Source organism: Erythrolamprus reginae, chromosome 3 (genome assembly GCF_031021105.1).
Source record: "Erythrolamprus reginae isolate rEryReg1 chromosome 3, rEryReg1.hap1, whole genome shotgun sequence".
Classification (NCBI taxonomy): Eukaryota; Metazoa; Chordata; class Lepidosauria; order Squamata; family Dipsadidae; genus Erythrolamprus; species Erythrolamprus reginae.
Window position 1 is genome coordinate 212,259,883 of NC_091952.1, and position 19,314 is coordinate 212,279,196.

Below are 19,314 nucleotides of genomic sequence, written 5' to 3' on the forward strand. Positions count from 1 at the left end.
ACGAACCCTCTGTCTTACGAACAACTCAAGATACGAACCCGGGGTTCAGAAAAAATTTGCCTCTTCTTACGAACTTTTTTCGTGTTACGAACGCCAAACCTGAACTTCCGGGTTTGGCGTTCGGAGGCTGCTGGGAAGCCGCGCGGCTGTTTTAAAAGGTGATAGCCGGGCTGGGGGGCTTCCCAGCAGCCTCCGAACGCCAAACCCGGAAGTTCGGGTTTGGCATTCGTAACCCGAAAAAAGTTCGTAAGAAGAGGCAATTTTTTTCTGAACCGTTCGGAGGCTGCTGGGAAGCCGCGCGGCTGTTTTAAAAGGTGACAGCCGGGCGGCGGGGCTTTCCAGCAGCCTCCGAACGCCAAACGCGGAAGTTTGGGTTTGGCGTTCGGCTTCGGGAAACAGCTGGGAAGCCGCGCGGCTGTTTTAAAAGGTCATAGCTGGGCGGCAGCGGTTTTTTTTGCGGGTTTTTTTTTTGGTTGCACGGATTAATTGACTTTACATTGTTTCCTATGGGAAACAATGTTTCGTCTTACGAACCTTTCGTCTTACGAACTTCCCCCTGGAACCAATTAGGTTCGTAAGACGAGGTATGACTGTATATCTTTTTTTTTGTTTTTAAAAACTGTTAAGTCTACCACAAAGATAAATAATATTGGATTTTTTTTTAAAAAAATATATTATTATCTAACGAGTTTCCAACAATGAAGAGAAACAGACATTGTCAAGTACTGTTCATCTTTATAAAAAAGCCTATTTTGGAGAAATTCCTTCTACGTTAGAGATTATTATAAAGAGTAAGTAGGCAGAATGTCACCATATGTCTATAGGTACTACATGGTTAAAATGGGAAAATCCAGTTACCAAAGAAGAAGAATGTTGACTGCAATCATTAGTTAAAACAGTTTCATATATATTCACTACACAGATGGGAAATCAGATGCACCTTTTAATATCTGTCTAAGCCAGTGGCTATGCTATTCTGGCTTCAGAATTCAAAGACTTGGAAGTCCATGCAAGTTAAAGTTGCTAAGGTTGAAAAATACTGGTATAGATCAATAATTCATTCTTCCTCTCACTTGCCTCCACCCATTTGCACACTTAAAATCCAGGATCAATTTATCAAAGCTGCTTTATTCTTTCACTATCCATGACAATAGTCCTTACACATCTTCAATGTTGGCCTCTCATTTTCTGTTCTCCTATTAGGCTAGCAAGAAAAGAAGCAATGAATCACTTTTTTCCTGCTACTTCATACCCCAAAGCATAATGGAACTCTATTTTGTGCTTTCATAACAGTAATACATTTTGTGGCTTTTTCTCTCCATTATAATTATTCCTTTCTCTTGATCTTTTTTTTTTTTGAGATGAGGTACTTTTTGAATATATAAGAGTTTGCTTCAGAGTTATAGCACTGGTCTAGCAATTCAAGTAAATTATAGGGGCTGCACAGCTATACCATAAGTTGTTTTTTTCTTACTTTATGAGCAGTCGAATGACCTCTGCAAACCAACACAATCCCTATGAATATGCAGAAATCTCCCTTTCACAGAAGAGAATGGGGGAAGAATCTCAGCCACCACAGTATTTGGGTGCCCTGTTTCTTCTTAATCATCATCAAGACTGAATTGAACAAGAAAGATTAATAAATTTTTTTGATTTAATAGAGTGGAAATATTTTTTGTCCAGTTTGGTTTCAGTTAAACATAGGAAGTACAGAATAATTTCTTATTGTTTCCATTTTCTGCCACAAAAGCTGGTTGGCTTTATTTATCTCACAGGGGGGGGGGGGGGGGGATCATATCAGCAGCAAATACACTGATGCCCACAAAAGTAATTTTTTAAAAAAATCATTTTTAAGATGCTAACAAATTTACTTACAAACACCTATATTTATTATTTCATAAATAGGCGCAACAGCTTCCATAAAAAAAGATTAAATACAGACACAGGATGAAGAAACAATAATAATACAAAGCCATATGTAAAGATTATAATTTAGCTGTTTCCAATCTGTTTCTGCATCTAATAAAATATCAAGAAAGCATTTGGCAGTTTTATACAGAAGAGGACGTAAATGACATTTACTAACTGTTACACATAAAGTGATAAAAAAGCAGTTTTAGGCAGTACAAAATAAATGTGTTTGCTCTTTTCCCAATATCACTTTTTTCTTTGTATAATTAATGACACAAAGCCAATTTCTGCTTAATTAAAATCATTTGGGAATAATTTTCATCTTTCTTTTCAGAGTTTGAAAATATAGAACTATTAGTCAGTTGCTTAAAAATGAAGTAAAAATATGAATGTTTGCCAATTTAACCCCCTTTGTGAAATCAATAAACTGGAATGAGCCAGTTTCAAAGTACAATTAGCTACAAAAAACATTCACATTTTATACTCTAGGAGAGTGAAACATAGATGCTATTTACAACTTGCTATGACTGCTACATAAAGCCATTTAAAAAGTCTTTAGTAGTTTCATATAAACACCCATTATGAAAACCAATGGAAAATCCAGGACTTTTATCCAAGACATCTACAGTTGCTAAGGCAGTTACTAGCGCAGCACTTCACAGCAAAAATAAAAACCAACAAAATCCAAATGGTCCAATTCTCCTCGTCCAAGGAAGGAAGAAAAGCAATGTCCATTTAAGGAAGGAGAAAGAAAAAGAAAGGAGGGGTGTAGGAACAAGACATTTTTTCCCAGAGTGAATGACCCACCAGCAAAAATAGTCCTAAGTGCTTAGCGACTTTATATGTTCTAAATAAATGCAGAACTGCCTTGACTGCATAAAGCAATCCATGATGAAAAGACTTTCCTGCATCCTCAGCGAAAAGAAGAGATGCATTTACAAAATATTTTCAGGTAAGATACAGCGCTTTGTCCCTCTGCAGGGCCCTGTTGAAGAGAGGAGGGAGAAAAAAGAAGTTATATTAAAAAGCAAATGTAAGTGGGGGCAAGGGATGGGATAGTATTAATCTCCGAATCGGTGCTGTGATTTTTCAAAGCTGCTGAAACAGTCACCCTATATTTCATGTTCTCATTAAACTCAGGTGAAGCTTTATTTTCACAGAGAGATCGTTGTTGAAAGAAAACCATATTCTTTTGATACTGGAGAAAAACCTGTGTGGGGAAACTGCAGAAATTTCATTCTCTCAAATGTAATATTTATTATGGTCAGGGATTTTAAAACTTCTTTATAGCACCTTGTGGCAGGATGTTGCAAATTAATAGTTCTTATAATTAGAAAGTATTGTGGCTGAATGGAAAAAATAATCTTTGCAAATTCCCGTCAGATCAAATGCCCTGAAAATGAATGCTTTGTGAGAAGTGTACTTATGGAAGTCATAAAGCCCAGTTGGATGGTAAGTCTGACATTGTAAGTGAACTACAATTAGAGGACCAAAAATACAGGCAGAGAAGTCTACCTATGTAATAAGACTTGCTTTAAAGCAGGGGTGTCAAACTCAAGGGCCGTGGGCTGAATCCGCCCCCCCAGGGTGCTTAAATCTGCCCTGGAAATAGCAAAGGACCAGTCCATGGTACCTTAGGCAGCCAAAGCTTCGCGTCCCCTGTACTCTTTTTTTCAGCCTGCCCTATTTTCAGCCTCAATGGCCTCCTGTGCTTCACCCACACACCCGATTTTGGCTGGCAGAGTGTTGCAGGAGGCATACGCCCCATTTCCCTATTGCTGACCCGCGGAGAACTACAATTCTGATCTGGCCCTTGAAGCAATCCAGTTTGACACCCCTGCTCTACAGCCTCTTCCTGAGAGTCAAGAAATTCTCTAGAAGGATGTAAGGTGAAGTATACTGCTATACTGCAAAATATAAACAAATGAACATAGGAAGCCATCTGCAAGAGGATATTGCCTTGTGCTCATGTATAAGGCCCTCTGAATCAATGAACGATGTACTTGTCATATGCTCTAAAAAGTTCAGGAAGCCTTACATATAAGTTATACTATCTTCTGAATCTGCCTGAAAAGTTCCCCAAGTTTTGCCACAAAGCAATGGCAACCAATATTCAAGGTTGACCAGTTATTTATCAAAGACTTTTTAATATAAGTGAATGTGATTGTCCTTTCTCAGTCTAGAATTTTTGAAATGTAAATCTTACTTGCAGTACAAGATCTTCTCCTAATACCATTTTCTTTAATAGCGGCATATGAAAAAGACCCTTCAATATGTTAGCTATGTGAATATTTCTGCTAGCCTCTAGAATATATTGGCTGTATAAAAATTAAAACCATGCCTGAATCCAGTTTTTGTTTTAAAGGCTACTCAATGCCAGGTGGCATAGACTGCCTGCTCACCCATTACTGCAGTAATCATTATTCCATTCCACAGTCTGTGCTGCGGGATTTCTGCACCCTGAACGAACATATTCCATTGCTTGGGTAACAACTTGTGCAGCTGTAGATGCTGGATTGATAATGTTCTGGTAATCAGGCTGGAGAGTAAAGCCCTAAAAACAAAAACAAAGAAAAACAAGGTTTAATTATGCAAGCTAACTTCTCAACTGAAAGGCTTGATAAAGTACCGAGTTGTTCTTCGTCATTCTGAAACTTGCAGCAAAAGGAAAATAGTTGGGCACTTCTGGCTTTTCAGACAATAATTTTAATTGGTTAAGACAAATGCCAGACAACAAATTGCAATCGTGTAGAGAGAATGTTGAAACAAAGAACAAAAACATTTTAAAGCTTAAAAAAAAAAAAGGAAAAAAAAACCCCAGTGCATTCAATATGAGAAAATAAAAGAAAGGTCTCTGTGTTTCTTGAAGCTCATATTTCAATTCAATCCAAGGATATTCTATTAGTTAATTCCAGGAATATGCAACAGAATCTTTTTGAAGGAGGCAGGCAGCAGGTGGCTGAGTGTTTTATTAGACTACACCTATTCACAATTATTGTTCTCAAACCCCTTTTACTTGGTTCAGCCACAAAAGGACCATCTGCTGCTTCCTTTATTTGCACTTCTTTCTCAACTAGACAAAAAAAAATCAGCTAAAGCTTTTTAACCGTTGTTAGACTAATGTAGCAAAAAAAAAAAAAACCCAACCCAACCCAACAGCCCTCCCCCTCTAACCCCCCACTTGCTGTTGTTTTCAACATGTTTAAATGTTTTCCAAATCAGAAAGCTGATCAGATTCTCAAGAACGCTTTACTGCCAAAAGGCCAGGAGACCTGCTTTATTGTGTATCATAATAGACCAACTAATGTACACCAGAAAAAATGGAACAAAACAGCCTAAAAAGAAACTTCCCAAGGACATCAGAGGATGATACATTAAGTAAATGTTCCGTTTAACTGAGCAGAACAAATTTGTCATAAATTGCACTCTCTTCTCACTAGTTTATATTTGGCAAACAGAATACTGTAAATACCTAACTTAAACCAACAGGTTTCTACTATTTCATAAGTAGCTCATGAGGCAGGGTTCATTTAACAAGGGTAAACTTTTCAAAGCACTATTTTCAGGTAGGCTGAGATACAGAACTTATGAAAGATGGAGCCCTTAATTGCTGAAATATAAACTGCAGTCAATTCACTTGGCCCATCGATGGATGTTATTACAGTATCTTCAGATTTACAGGCTGCTCTCAACTGATCTCAGGAATTTTACTATTATGACGGGAGACAATGTTTAAATTCAGCCACTTTCTAAAATTATTATTATTTCTATATTGCAACTAAAATAATATATATATACACAGCCTATATAATGATTGCAAAAGGCAGGAAAAAGGAAACAAGTTAATTGCCCTTCTAAATGAATTCCAGATTTCCAAAACAGATTTGAGTGCATATATAAATGTGTGTGTGTGTGTGTGTTGACAAACAAATAGCTTAGGAAATCTTGATATTTTGTGTTCCAGTGAAAAATAATAGAGTTAAAAGTGTGCTACTAATATGCCTCTAATATTAGGAATGGCTACAATATGAATAAGCAAAAACAATGTATTTATTTTACTGCATAGCACATTTGAGAACACCTGAATATAGTTTGGGGTGTAATATTTCTCTGAAATAGTCTTTTAAAAATTTTATTCCATGACATTTCTTTTTAATATAAATAAGTCATATATGCTAATTTTTATCCTCGTTCTGTGATGTCTTGTTAAATTGTATAACACATAATTCTTCTCCTATGCTTCTCTTCCCTTAGGGTACTATTTAAACTTTTCCACATGATAACTGTTTCTTTTAACTGCAGAGTTAACATTTAATTGCATGTAAATGTAGTATGTTGACAATTCTTAAGAATGGATATTATTTTAAATCTATAAATCTGTACTGGAGATTTTAACAGAGAAGATTTCTTGTATTTTAAGTGAAACTATAATATTATAATGTTCATGTAATTTATGAGTTGTCTTGGGAATAGTCTAAAACACAAGATATGCATTTAAACAAAACAGTAATACCGTTTTCTCCAGGCAAATATTAAAGATCACCTGAAGCATACTTATATAGCAAACCTTGGCTTCTTTGTCCTTTTACTGTATGCATCGAAGAATGATTAATACCTTTTAAAACATTGTGCTATCTGGCCAACAAAGGTTAATATTTTATTTAAAGAATATTAAATGTAACCAATTATCCGTATATCATAATTTATCCTGACATTTCTGTTTTGTATAATCCTGCATAAAATTAACTTATTTAAGATATATAATTAAATGTCAGCTTTAAAAATTCAGAAGAACTAAGTGCATCAAGAAATCAACTTCATCCAATAAATTAACTGAATACGTTGAAATTAAATAATTTCAATAACCAGCACTATATTCACCAACCTGTTATGCACAAAAATTAATTTTATAAATTTGTAAGATTAATATATATTTTCAATCAACATATCCACAAATGTATTCTTCTATATAAGATATCAAATCTTCAATTTGTGACCGTTATAATTTTTCAGCCTCTTCGTTTATGCATATTCAGTTTCCTTTCTTAATAATTATAATCCAGCCATGATTTAATAGTAATTAAAAGCAAGAAAAGGCAAGCAATCCATGTCAATTTCAGAATTAAATGGCTTTCAATGAATTCAAAGTTAGAATAAGAAAAAAAAGATAACACAAGACATTTTTATCATTACTTATCTAATGTTTAATATGTACAAATTATCACCCTATAATTGTTTGACAAATAAATGAATAAAAATAAAATAAATAAAAAGTTCCAAACAGTTAATTCATCTTACTGTGAATCTGAAACTAAGTAAGAGCTGTGAACACAGGAGGACCTTCACTCATAAATCTGGCCTTCAGAGTAAATGTGTCAATATCCACAGTCAGCATTAGAGTTGAATAGAATTGTATTGTTTAAACACAAATAGTATTTATATTTTGCAAAGGTTAACTTTTAACATATTTCCTCCATGCCTACAGGGTGCGTTCCAAAAGTAATGCAATTATTATTATTTAAGTAATTTATTGAACAGATTTGCACAGATACTTAAAATTCTTCAAAGTATTGCCCTTCGGCCTCTACACATTTTTTCCAGTGACTCTGCCATGACCGTTACGTGCCCTGGAAGGCGTCTTCGGGGACCTCTTGCAAGATCTTCATCACGGCTGATTGGATCTCTTTATCGATGAAAAGCAGGTGCCTTTCAGGGCTGCCTTAGTCCGAGGGAACAAAAAGAAGTGTGCTGGGGTGACATCAGGACTATAGGGGGGGGGGGGCAGCATTGGCAACTGGGGTTTGGCCAGGAACTCGCAAACTTGTAGCATGTTGTGGCAAGGCACGTTGTCATGATGGAGTTGCCAGGTAGCGGAGATGCCTTTTCTCATCTTGATGACCCTTTTTTGGAGTTTTTCCAGCACATCCAGATAGTAGGCAGCATTAACTCCTATCCTTGAGGAACAAACTCCCTATGGACCACTCTTTTACTGTCGAAAAAGACAATGAGCATTGTTTTCACTTTTGATTTGCTCATTCTTGCCTTTTTGGGCTTGGGGGACTGGTTGTTGTGCCACTCAGAGCTTTGGCATTTTGTTTCTGGGTCATATTCAAAAACCCAGGTTTCATCACCAGTGATGACGTTGTCCAAATAATCAGGTTCAATTTCTATACGTTGCAAAAGTTCACTTGAAATTTCCGATTCTATTTTTTTCGTGATACGGTTGGCACACAGAGGTTTACAATAACTGAGGTCCTGCTGCTTCCACAGCTTGAAGAGTACTGAGACCAGTTTCGCGACAAAGCTTAGCGTCCCTCCCACCTACTTCAAGTGCTTCGGTCCCACTTTGACTAATAGGAGCGGCGTGGGAAATTCAATTGCATTACTATTGGAACGCACCCTGTATTATATCTGCCACTGGATCCAGGAGTTCTATTGCATCTCTGGTTAAACCTGAGGAATCCCATAGAAGAGGGATAAAAAAATTCCAGCTTTTAAAAGAAATTAAAAATAGTTCTTTTTATTTCAAAAGGCTAAATGTTTACATGTAAGCTATATTGCTATAAATAATCCTACAATAGGTTTTTGTCCAACTTTGATTGATCTGGGATCCACAAAAACTGTTCTGCAACTTTTGAGTTGCCAACTTCTGTATTAGTCAACTGACCCACTAAACCAATTCACAGTAATCCATGAATCAAAGCATTTTCTGAAACAAAAAATAAAGGTGGGGGCAGCTCTTTTTTTTTTTTTTTACCCTAGCACCTGCAGAAATCAACTGCATGAATCTAGTTTGAAATCTTTCTATATCTGTCTGTCTGTCTTGGAACTGATAACTCTCATTAGTTGATTTACTTTCTATTTTTGTTCTTCTTTACTTTCCATTATGGCTCTATTATATTTTGTTTCCCAAACAAAGCTAGATTTATTAACTTATTAATTAGAATAAACAAAGTGTTATTGAATTAATAGCCCACTTTTCTGCTTCTGCTCAAAAAAGAAAGAATAAATAAGCTGCCATTTAAATTTTTAAGCAGATATCTTTATTTATGAAGTGTTTCTTTTTCTATTGTTAATTGCAAAACAGTAGGATAAATGAAACTACATCCTAATATTTTATTTTCTTAGATTTAATTTGACAATTTTGTGGGTAGGCTTATTAAAATTATATCACAAAACTAATGGAAGAATATCAGAAATACAAACTGAGAGAACAAGGTTTAAAATTGTTCTTTCAAGAGCAGCTCATGAGAGGTCAGGTAAACTATTCTGACACAGCAACAGTAGAAAAGCTTTGTACACAATTGTTTTAAAAATCTTAAAACTAAAACTCTATGAGCTAAAAACACAGTGGTAAATGTTATGCGGTTTGCCACCCAAGATAAGATCAACAACCATTTTGTGGCATGCCTTGAATTTTAAGGTTCATTTCCTTGCTCCATGCTGAAATAAAAATAGAGCACTTGATAAAGATTAATTTGACGTCAGATGGCACATTTGCTCTTTAATTAGATTTCTGTATCCCTACTTGGGGGTTTTGTGTGGGCATATATCAAGTACAAAAAAACTTCCAGCGAAACATAAACAGTGACCCTCATCTTTCCACTTTACCAGGAACTAATTTCATTTCCTGCCTGTCTAGAGAGGTATTGTCAACAGGCATCTATGTTTTGTCTTCACAACTGATTTATTCATCAATCTCAATGTTATGTTTTTTTTAAACTCTTAAATTACATCCAAATTCTAAAGCATCTATTTATTACACAAGGAAATTGAAAATCTGTCTGTGTGATATCACACAAAGATTCTTCCTTAAGGTTATAAGGACAGTTGACAGATATTAATGATTTTTCTCCTTCTCCTAAACCACATTCAGGAAAACAATGTGAGGGAGAGTAAGTAATGGAAGTGGCTAAAAGGAATTAAATGCAACCAAATACTTACTGAATTTTAAGACTGCAAACAAAACAACCAATCTTTAAAAAGTAGCATAATCATAATGCTAAAGAAAAAATGTTGTAAAAGAGTAGAACTGAATATATTTGAAATACATGTCCAATTCTCATGGAAATTAAATAAAAGCAGTCCCTGACATAGTGGACTAATACAATAATAAAATTCATGCATGTGTGTGTTTAGGTTTATGTAGGTATCTACCTATCTTGCAGAGATTAGAGGTTTTTTTTTCAATATGATGTTATAAGAACAGTGCTTCTCAATGTGTACATTTTATATCTCATCATCCCAGCAAAGAATTTTGATATCACTATGATTAAAACAAAAATCACACTTTTGGTACATGCATATGTTATCAAGCATAACTCAATATGTAAAACTTTTACTTATGTTGCTCTTCCCTAATGCACTTTCAAGTTGACAAAAATCTGAGAATAAAGCCTTTCCTCCCTATGTCTTTCCAATGTGAAAAATGAAGAAGCTAAAATTATTCCTAGACAATGATCTTTCCACCACTATTACTTGTCATTTCCTGCCTCCAGGTTCGACCAGATTAGTAAGGTGATTTTTGGATAGTAACATGCCTCTTTCCCTTAGATGTCTGTCATATACCGCTCTGTATGATTTCCTATTTTCATGTTTCAGTATATAGTGCAGAATTAAGCAAGTACTTATCTTGGTTATTAAGGAGTTATACTACTACTTTCATTTTCCTGTGGTTCAACTCCATCACTGCACTCAGTCAATTGGTTTCTTCCCAAGCTCAATACCTTGATTTCCTGTTCTTATTAGGAAATTAGAACAGATTACATATGATGGTGCAGTTGATTATGTCCCAGTCATTGGGAAATGATCATTCTCTTGGCATATCTTCCCACATGAAGTTACAACCGTTTTTAAAATTGCACTGCTAAACCTGGTTAGGAATTATGGAACTCCTAGTCCAGGTTTTTTTGGAAGAAGCAGACAGTTTTCAATTAGCTTATTGAAATTACAAATATACACATGATGTATTAGAATACAGTGTTACCTCTACTTACGAACTGGATTTGTTCTGTGACCAGGTTCTTAAGTAGAAAAGTTTATAAGAAGAAGCAATTTTCCCCATAGGAATCAATGTAAAAACAAATAATGCGTGAGATTGGGGAAATCACAGGGAGGATGGACGCCCTGTTTCCTCCCAGGAGATTCCTAGAGAGGCCCCCTAGAGGCTTCTCCTCACCTTTTCTGGCCCTGTTTCCTCCCAGGAGATTCCTAGAGAGGCCCCACAGAGGCTTCCCCTTGCCTTTCCCGACCCTGTTTCCTCCCAGGAGATTCCTAGAGAGGCCCCACAGAGGCTTCCCCTTGCCCTTCCCGACCCTGTTTCCTCCCAGGAGATTCCTAGAGAGGCCCCACAGAGGCTTCTCCCTGCCTTTTCCAGACCCATTTCTTCCCAGGAGAATCCTAAAGAAATCCCATGAAGGCTTCTCCCTGCCTTTTCCGGTCAGTTTCGGAAGCTTGGGTTTGTAAATGGAAAATGGTTCTTGAGAAGAAGTAAAAAAATCTTGAACACCCGGTTCTTATCTAGAAAAGTTCGTAAGTAGAGGTGTTCTTGGGTAGAGGTACCACTGTATTAAAACTGGAATGTTTTATATGGTTATGGAGCTGAACATCTAGTTGTTCTCTCACAGTGTAGAAAAATGTTCTCCAAAGATTATAACTTGGTGATAACTGAAGATAATCACCATATGAATATGCCCATTAAATTCTCTCCCACTGATGTTTCTCAAATGATGTCATGTTATAATTCTTTCTTGCAAGCGAACCTATACTCTCCGCAATTAGGGTTGCTTGTGGAATACTCAGTACACCTAGAGTTATAGATCAGAACAATTCTTTCTCTACAACTATATTTAATACTTTACCCCAGGATCCAGATGTCATTTAACAAAGGTCAACAGGAAATGCTTATGTGCCGACTTTCCTAATTTAACTACATAAACTGATTAAGTAAACAAAAATTATTTATGACATATATTGGATTGTAACAGCTTAAAATTTAGCAAGAACTTACTTGTTGCATTGTTGGTGAATGTAGAGCAGACTGCACTTGCATTGGCAGCTGATTTCCAATGGATTGCTGCATTGTAAGTGTCTGATGTTGTTGTAAACTGAGATGTGGATGAATTGGGGGACTCATCTGAAGGGCTGGAGGAGGAGTTACAGCCAGGTTGGCTATTGAAACAGTCACTGGCATTTGGTTGTTAGGCTTAGGTGCTATATTCCTTGGAATATTGGGATGTATGGCTGTTATATGAGGATTCATTCCTGTTTGTTGGTGGTAATGAGAACCTAAGTACATCGCTGAATGAGACTGTGTGGATGCATGGAATACTGGCTGCTTTGAGCTCATCATCTGAGGTTGCTGGGATACCTTAACATCCACGGGCTCATTGTAGCTCTGTTTAAAAAACGAAACAAAAAAAGTGCATCATCAATTAGTAGACTGCACAGTTATCCTGAGAGACAAGACAGCGATAATGTTAACATTAAAAAGAGCTATATATTTTTTCTGTTTCCTGTGTTATGAAGGCGGTCTCTGCAAGCGATGTGGTACGCTAAGACACAGAAGATGCCCTGGCCAACCACTAGGAGAAAGGAAACTCTAACTGCAAACCTCCACTGCCTTGTGGCTATATCCATCTGGAAAAGGCTTCAGGAGTAAACCTTCAGGCAAAATCCGAAGCCAGAGTCCCGGAAGCAGTTTGTGACTGTGTACAGCCACATTCTGATAACTCGTGCGATGTAGCTGGAACCAATCGTATTGGTCTTTGCCATTCATTTGTATTATTTCAGAGACATGGAGAGGGGGGATCTTCTGCTTGGGTAACAGTCTATCCTTCATACTAACCTACCAGGCTTCGTGCTCTGGGGAGTCCAGAGCATGATACAATGGTCTTTCGAGACCGAAGGATGCCAATGTAATTATAAACTTGATGTGCTCACATAAATGCAGTATAGAGTACAGTATTAACTCCCAAGAGCTTGCCAGCAGATATGTACCTGAATAGTAATTCATATCTTAAAGAGAATTTAAGGAATAACTATTGAAATTTGCCAGGGAAAAAAATTGATAAAATTTTCCTTTGAAAGCAACTGGTTCTATGTCAAAAAAGCAAAAAAACTTAACAATGGAAGTTTCTTATATGCCCTTATTCTATGACCTCAATGTCACATTTGCTCCATTTTCAAGTCAAAATAAGTTTAATGCGACTCTAAGCTTTCTAGGGTCACTGAAGCCTGTGACAGCCATTTGTATTCTTTCTGATATACGCACCATCACCACCAATCAGCATATATGCACATTACAGAAATTGCTTCATTATCTGTAATAATGTACAGTGAAAAAAATGATAATTTCATTTGCTCCCATCAAGCTTTAATAATGATAGCAACAAAAATGTATTTTCTCCAGTAAACTGCACAAAATTAAATGGAAATGATAAAGGGGATTCAACTCTCTGTGTATAGGTAAGAGTATGCCTTCTACAGAGAGGTATGTGTATACATTTATGTACACAGAAAAAAGGAAAAAAATATGAAGTGCTGCTTATTAAAAACCAAGTCAAAAGTTGTACCCCAAAAAAGTAGTACATGTCGATGGTATTTCATTCCTATACCAATAAAATGGTAATGGAATTGAATTCTTTATAAAGTTCATTTTATGAGTGATTCATAACAGTTGCTCCACCCAAATATTGCATACTATATAGAGAACTAAAAACTCTTCGAATGTTTTAGATCTCTGCTCCCAGATTCAGAGTCAAAGTACAACTGATCCAAGTTATACCCAAATAAAAAAAGGAAACAAAAAATAATAATTTAAGAAAGAGTGGATATTGCATGGAGTCCGTGAATACTGCTGGCAATAATTTGAAAAGGGGGAAGGGATTTCTTTGTGTGGCTGTGTATAAATTCCACACTGTTCATAATATTTATAATTTCCCTAAGGGTAAAAATCCTAAGAAGTTGTGCTGAAGAGTGAAGGGGCACAAGTAAATCCACTAAATTATTGCAAAGTTCAAGAAAAATTTGAAAACTTTATTTTTAGGATGTAGCAAGACGAGTATACAATTTGTATACAAGTATATTAATTCAATATCTAATATGTTTTAAACTTCTGAAGAAGAGTAGATTATTTTTTGTGTGAGTTTTGAAGGTAATCTAATCTTTATAAATTATATCTTTATAATATTTGTAAATAGGATCTGCTATTCTGTATTTCAGGGTATAATAATTACCTACATTTAGAAGAATAAGCATGAAGCCCTGGCAGTCAGATCTTAGTTGGGTCTGATAATGCGTAATAGGACATTAACTAACCATCCTGTATAATCAGAACTCAAGAGAACCTTGTGAATGCAAATTATTATTCAGCCATCTTGAATGCAATGTAGAAATCCTTGAATCAAACATAAATACAAAGCATTATCTTTATGCATGCTTCTCAGAAACTTGAGGGTAAGCATTCATTTTATAATGATGCTATTCTTCTGGGACTGAAAGATTATAAATTATTTGTTACCACATATCCGAGATTCTGAAATGAATCATAACTCAATAATATAATGCCTGGTTTCCATGTTGGAGGTTCCAAAATCAATTCCTGGCATCTGAAGAAAAATTATTCTGTTTACTATCTTTTAAATTTATTGGAATGGATTTTTATGTTGTATTCTATTGGAACTGGAAAAAAGATTTTTAGGAATATCTCTTCAACTGATGAAGTGACAGATCTAACCAGCTCAATAGTAACAAGAGCAAAAGCCATGGGTAAGTAATGAAAAGTGTTTATTTTTTAGAATCAAAGTTGCAGCTCACCATATCTTCAAAAATTCTGTATAATTTGTTAAACTATATGCAAAACTAATAAAACTAGCAACTTAGAACAATGAAAAAGTTTCATCAGTATTTTAAATAATTTCATAATTTGAACAGCATAATATAGAATGCTTTGTGAATTGATATTTTATTCATTCCTACATGAAGCAAGTTGACTGCAAACCACTTTCGCACAATAATGATGACGACAATTCTGTTGCTTTGCATGTACATTGAGAACTTCTGCACTAGTGACAAATTCCTTCTGTGTCTAATATCACTTGACCAATAAAGTATTCAAGATTCAAATAAAGCATTCAATAATAATCTCAGTGGCATTGTTCATGTATCAGTGGCAAATTTAAGAATAGCAAAAAAGTTTGAGAATGCTGTGGCACCATGATGGTAAACCTATGGCCCATGTGCCACAGGTGGCACATGGAAACATGTCTGAGGGCACATGAGGCATTGCCCTATGTCAACTCCATCACTCATGGCCAGCCGATTTTCAGCCTTCCTGAGGGCAGGGGGAGGCCACTTTCATTCTCCCCAGGCTTTAGGAAAGCCTCTGATTCCTGTGGATGGTGAAAAATGAACCCAATGGTCGGTATGGGTTTGGCTCGTTTTTCACCATTCACAGGGTCTTTTCGGGTATAAAAGTTTTCTTTATTTTTCTTTCAACATACAATAAAATAACACGAACAATAAAAAACATAGAATCAATGCTTAAAATAATAATATTTTTTAGATATCTTAAACATTCAGAAAGAAAAATAAGCACTAATAATACTTTCAATATGTACTTTTTATCCTCTTCTTTGCTTATTTAAAATTAACCACGCATGAGATATATTTCATCTACAAATAACAATATTATAAAATCCAGTCCCTTATATTCCCTTTTTCTATTTATAATAAAACATAAACATCTTAACATCTTAACTCAATATCTAATTTAATCTTTTCATCTCTGTGTTGACTCCTTATCCAATGCTGCCACCAGTCCTTATTTCGTCATCTGGGTCTTTAATAGATTAAAATTACATCATCATGTATTTCTTCAAAAATAAGTAAAAGAAAATATTTCTCAATTATTTTTAATTTCCAACCATTCATAACACTTTCCCCGAATCTTATAGGAATCACACTCCTCTTTATCTTTAAGTTTTAAAGTAAGCCTATTCATTTCAGCATTTACAGGGTCTGAAGGCTTTCCTGAAGCCTGGGGAGGGCAAAGAGCAGCCCAACGGGCCTACCAGACGTCTGCAGGGTTTAGTGAGGTTTGCTTGAATGGGGGGTAAGTGCGCACATGGTGGGGGAAGGGGATTGCATTTTGTTTGTGTGCGTGTGTGCATGCGTGCACATGATATTGCATACACTTTTTTGGCACCCAAGCAAAATAAGGTTCACCATCACTGCTCTGGCATTTTCCAATATCATACCAGCATATATTTCTAACATCATTTTTAAATGAACATGGCCATTTTTAAAGTAATCCAAACAAAATAAAATATGCTAGACATGTTAGAAAAATATGTCAAAACAGTCAACCAGTAAAGCTGGTGCTTGGCAGTTGTGACAATCACTAGACTGGAATTCTGATATCTGAAGTCCATCATTGTACCATACCAAGTTGAAGAAGCCAACTTTGTAGTGACTACTTTTTTATTTCCAGTCCTACACATAGTTTCAGCCTGCAAAATTCTATGACAACTGAAACACGTTACCTTTGATACAAGACTTGCTCTATACGCAGCTAACTGCTTCAGATATTCTTTCTTAGCAGCTTCAGTTTTCTTTTTATATACCTTTAAAAAAAAACAAGAAGCAAAAGTCAGTAACAAAGCTAATCTGGTTTTCACATAAAATCTCACCTTCAAGAATACATTTATTAAAGCAAGCATTATGCTTTTAATTATATGCTTCCTATAACTTTTTCTCACAAGGAATAATGACAAGAGTTAAAATTTATAAGTATAGATTATTTAGCCACCAAGATTGATGTGAAGCATTAATCTGAGAACTAATTATTAAAAGAAAGGGGGTGGGGCTTCAAATACATAGTTATTTTGACCAAACTACCATACTGCTAGACACAAACTCTGTTTTTGGCCACAACGGCTTCCTCTACAGCTTTGTTTTAGCTGGCAGAGTGTTGCAGAAAGCCGTTGGGCCAAAAATGGAGCCTGTGAAGACCATCTGAGTGCCATATTTGCTGACAGAGACACCATGACCAGTACTTCACTGTTTCCAGGGTGGCCCTAGGGGCCAGATCTAAGCACCCTATGGAGCCACTGGTCTTGAGTTAGACACCCCTGGCTTAGAGAGTTATTTACTCAGTGAGCTTCATAACTTATATTCTGGAAACGTGAGTCCCCTTACTCCAACATCTTGACCTGTACATGGCTGGTTATAAGCTGATTTTCATAGCTTATAACCAGCCAGGAAATACCATTTGTAGTGAGTCATTGTCTGTTAGCAATCTAGGCAACCTGTGACCCAAAGATATTTCCTTAGCAGATTCCTCAGTTCCTTCAACAATGGCAGAGCTTCTACTGTACTGTCATCATTGGAAAGAGTGGGAAGGAGATAGTCAGAGAATCATCTACTTTGAAAGTAGCCCGTGTTTTATGACATTTCATATTGTGTCATAAAATGTTTCATTATAATTTATCTGTGATGATCATAACATAAAAATTGTCACTGGATAAGATCTCAATCAAATTACATTCATTTTTATTAAAAAAAAATATCATACACAATCCTGATTCAATGAAATTAAATCAGGACTGAGTTTGATACGGCTTAGGGAACAAAGCCTAGCATGTTTTGATACCTTTCTCTGTTCACCGGGAAGTCCCAGCCTTGCTTTAAGGGACAATTTTTATAATCAATTGATATACTGGTTAGCAATACAATTTTCACCTGAGATGCTCCAAAATAATGATGCATGTCTGACAGATAGTACAATGAAATAATAATAAAGCCATTATTGTAATGGCTATTCAACATCATGAACCTGTCATAACAGTTATAATAGGAACAGTCATCAGCAAGAAACTCAGAAGAAACATGAATACATCATTCCGATAAACAAACATCCACATCATATCTAAATGTCATGATCTAAAATATAGGAAAATTCAGTAGGGAGATATTCTGCAGCGCTCTATAAAATACCATAGACAATCAGGTACAAACACTAAGTTCCTTCTTTATACTGGAAACAAACCATGAATATAATTTATCGTTTTTTGGTTGTTTATCAAATTTATATGGCTACCCATCTCATACAAAGTGACTTTGGGAACTGTAGAGCAAAACCTGTCATTATAATGTATTACAAAACCAATTAAAATAATTAAAACAAATTTATGTCTGAAATTGGTAGCTGATTAGGATATTGTTTAATGCTTGATTGTTTTGTCTGGTATTGCTCTTAGTGTTAATTCCTGCTGACCTGAGTGTTGATTGCTGGTGATGTTTTTGTTTTGTTTTTAGCTTTTAGTCCTAAATAGTGGCTGTTGCCATCTTTACACTTGTCTATTGTAGATGACTGCTATATTTTGTTTTTTTTGTTTTTGCTTGGGATACTGGGTCTTTTTAATTTATTTTACTATGAACCTATTGCATGTACGCTGTGGAAAAAAAAGGATCTGTTTTTGTAAGTTTCAGTGATATATTTCAAACTTATTAGGCCCATTATTTTAACATAAAGCTCAGGCATATACTTCCAAGTAATGCATTTCAAAACTATCCAATTATTTCTAAAACAGCATTGTTTTGTTACAAAATGAGCTTTTTTTAATTCTACCAAAATGATGATTTTGGTAGAATGCAGGTTTCTGCATACCATGCAGGTTTCTCTTATTTTTTCTAGAAAAACCCTAAACTTTCTTAAAAGGATTAAATATTTTGTATCCCAGGAAAATGAAATACTATATCATAATTAAAAAATAGATGTCCTATGATTCCAAGGTTATAAATATAGAGTGAAATAAGAATATGTTGATTTTAACTGTGTGCTGGCATGTGTACATTCTTTTGCAATTGTTTCAGATTGCAAACCTTTGCACATTTTGTTTCAGTAAGGATTTGTAACAACTAATCTTTCTGAGTTGATTGGTTGTAGTTATTGCTAAAATGTATTGTTTATTTCAAGGAAATGAAACACCCATTACTTGACAGTTTTTCCTCTCTGGCAGCTAAAATTAAATTTGCCTGACCTGAAAGACAAGGCAAGAATGTAAATTGCACTCTCTCTGAATACATCTGCATAATTTTGTTATTTCATATTCAAAACAAATACTAAACATAGTAAGAATAATAGATCACAGATGTATTTCTGACATTTCTCATTCCATATTGTTGGAATAGTCACATCTGTATGGACTTTGGTAAAGGTATTATGGCTGTTTAAATGCTTGCCTTTTTTAGCTAAATCCCTCACACCTGTGATTACTGTATTTAAGTACAGTTAGATGTCTTCACTTCCTTGCTTTTTTCACCTCTATTCTTCCTCGTACTGTACACATGTGATGGCGCATTAGGTGCCCACTTGTATAGAATGTTTTAAACAATAAAGAA

At 35.5% G+C, this 19,314-nt stretch overlaps 1 protein-coding gene across 4 annotated transcripts in view; it reads right to left on the reverse strand.

Annotated features, from left to right (window-relative positions):
- Window positions 1-1,866: 1,866 nt before the first annotated feature.
- The window catches only part of TOX (thymocyte selection associated high mobility group box), a 200,327-nt gene continuing 182,879 nt past the window's right edge, over window positions 1,867-19,314 (reverse strand). For 2 of the 4 annotated variants that reach the window (XM_070747800.1, XM_070747799.1), the window contains 4 exons: window positions 16,455-16,535; window positions 11,921-12,307; window positions 4,314-4,465; window positions 1,867-2,896 (listed from right to left, as the gene is read on the reverse strand). In XM_070747800.1, coding sequence (XP_070603901.1) covers window positions 2,860-2,896; window positions 4,314-4,465; window positions 11,921-12,307; window positions 16,455-16,535 — 657 coding nt within the window. In that variant the 3' untranslated portion in view covers window positions 1,867-2,859. Of the gene's footprint in view, window positions 2,897-4,313; window positions 4,466-8,937; window positions 9,355-11,920; window positions 12,308-16,454; window positions 16,536-19,314 lie in introns of those variants that run through there. The other 2 variants (XM_070747802.1, XM_070747801.1) reach the window with 2 other exon arrangements.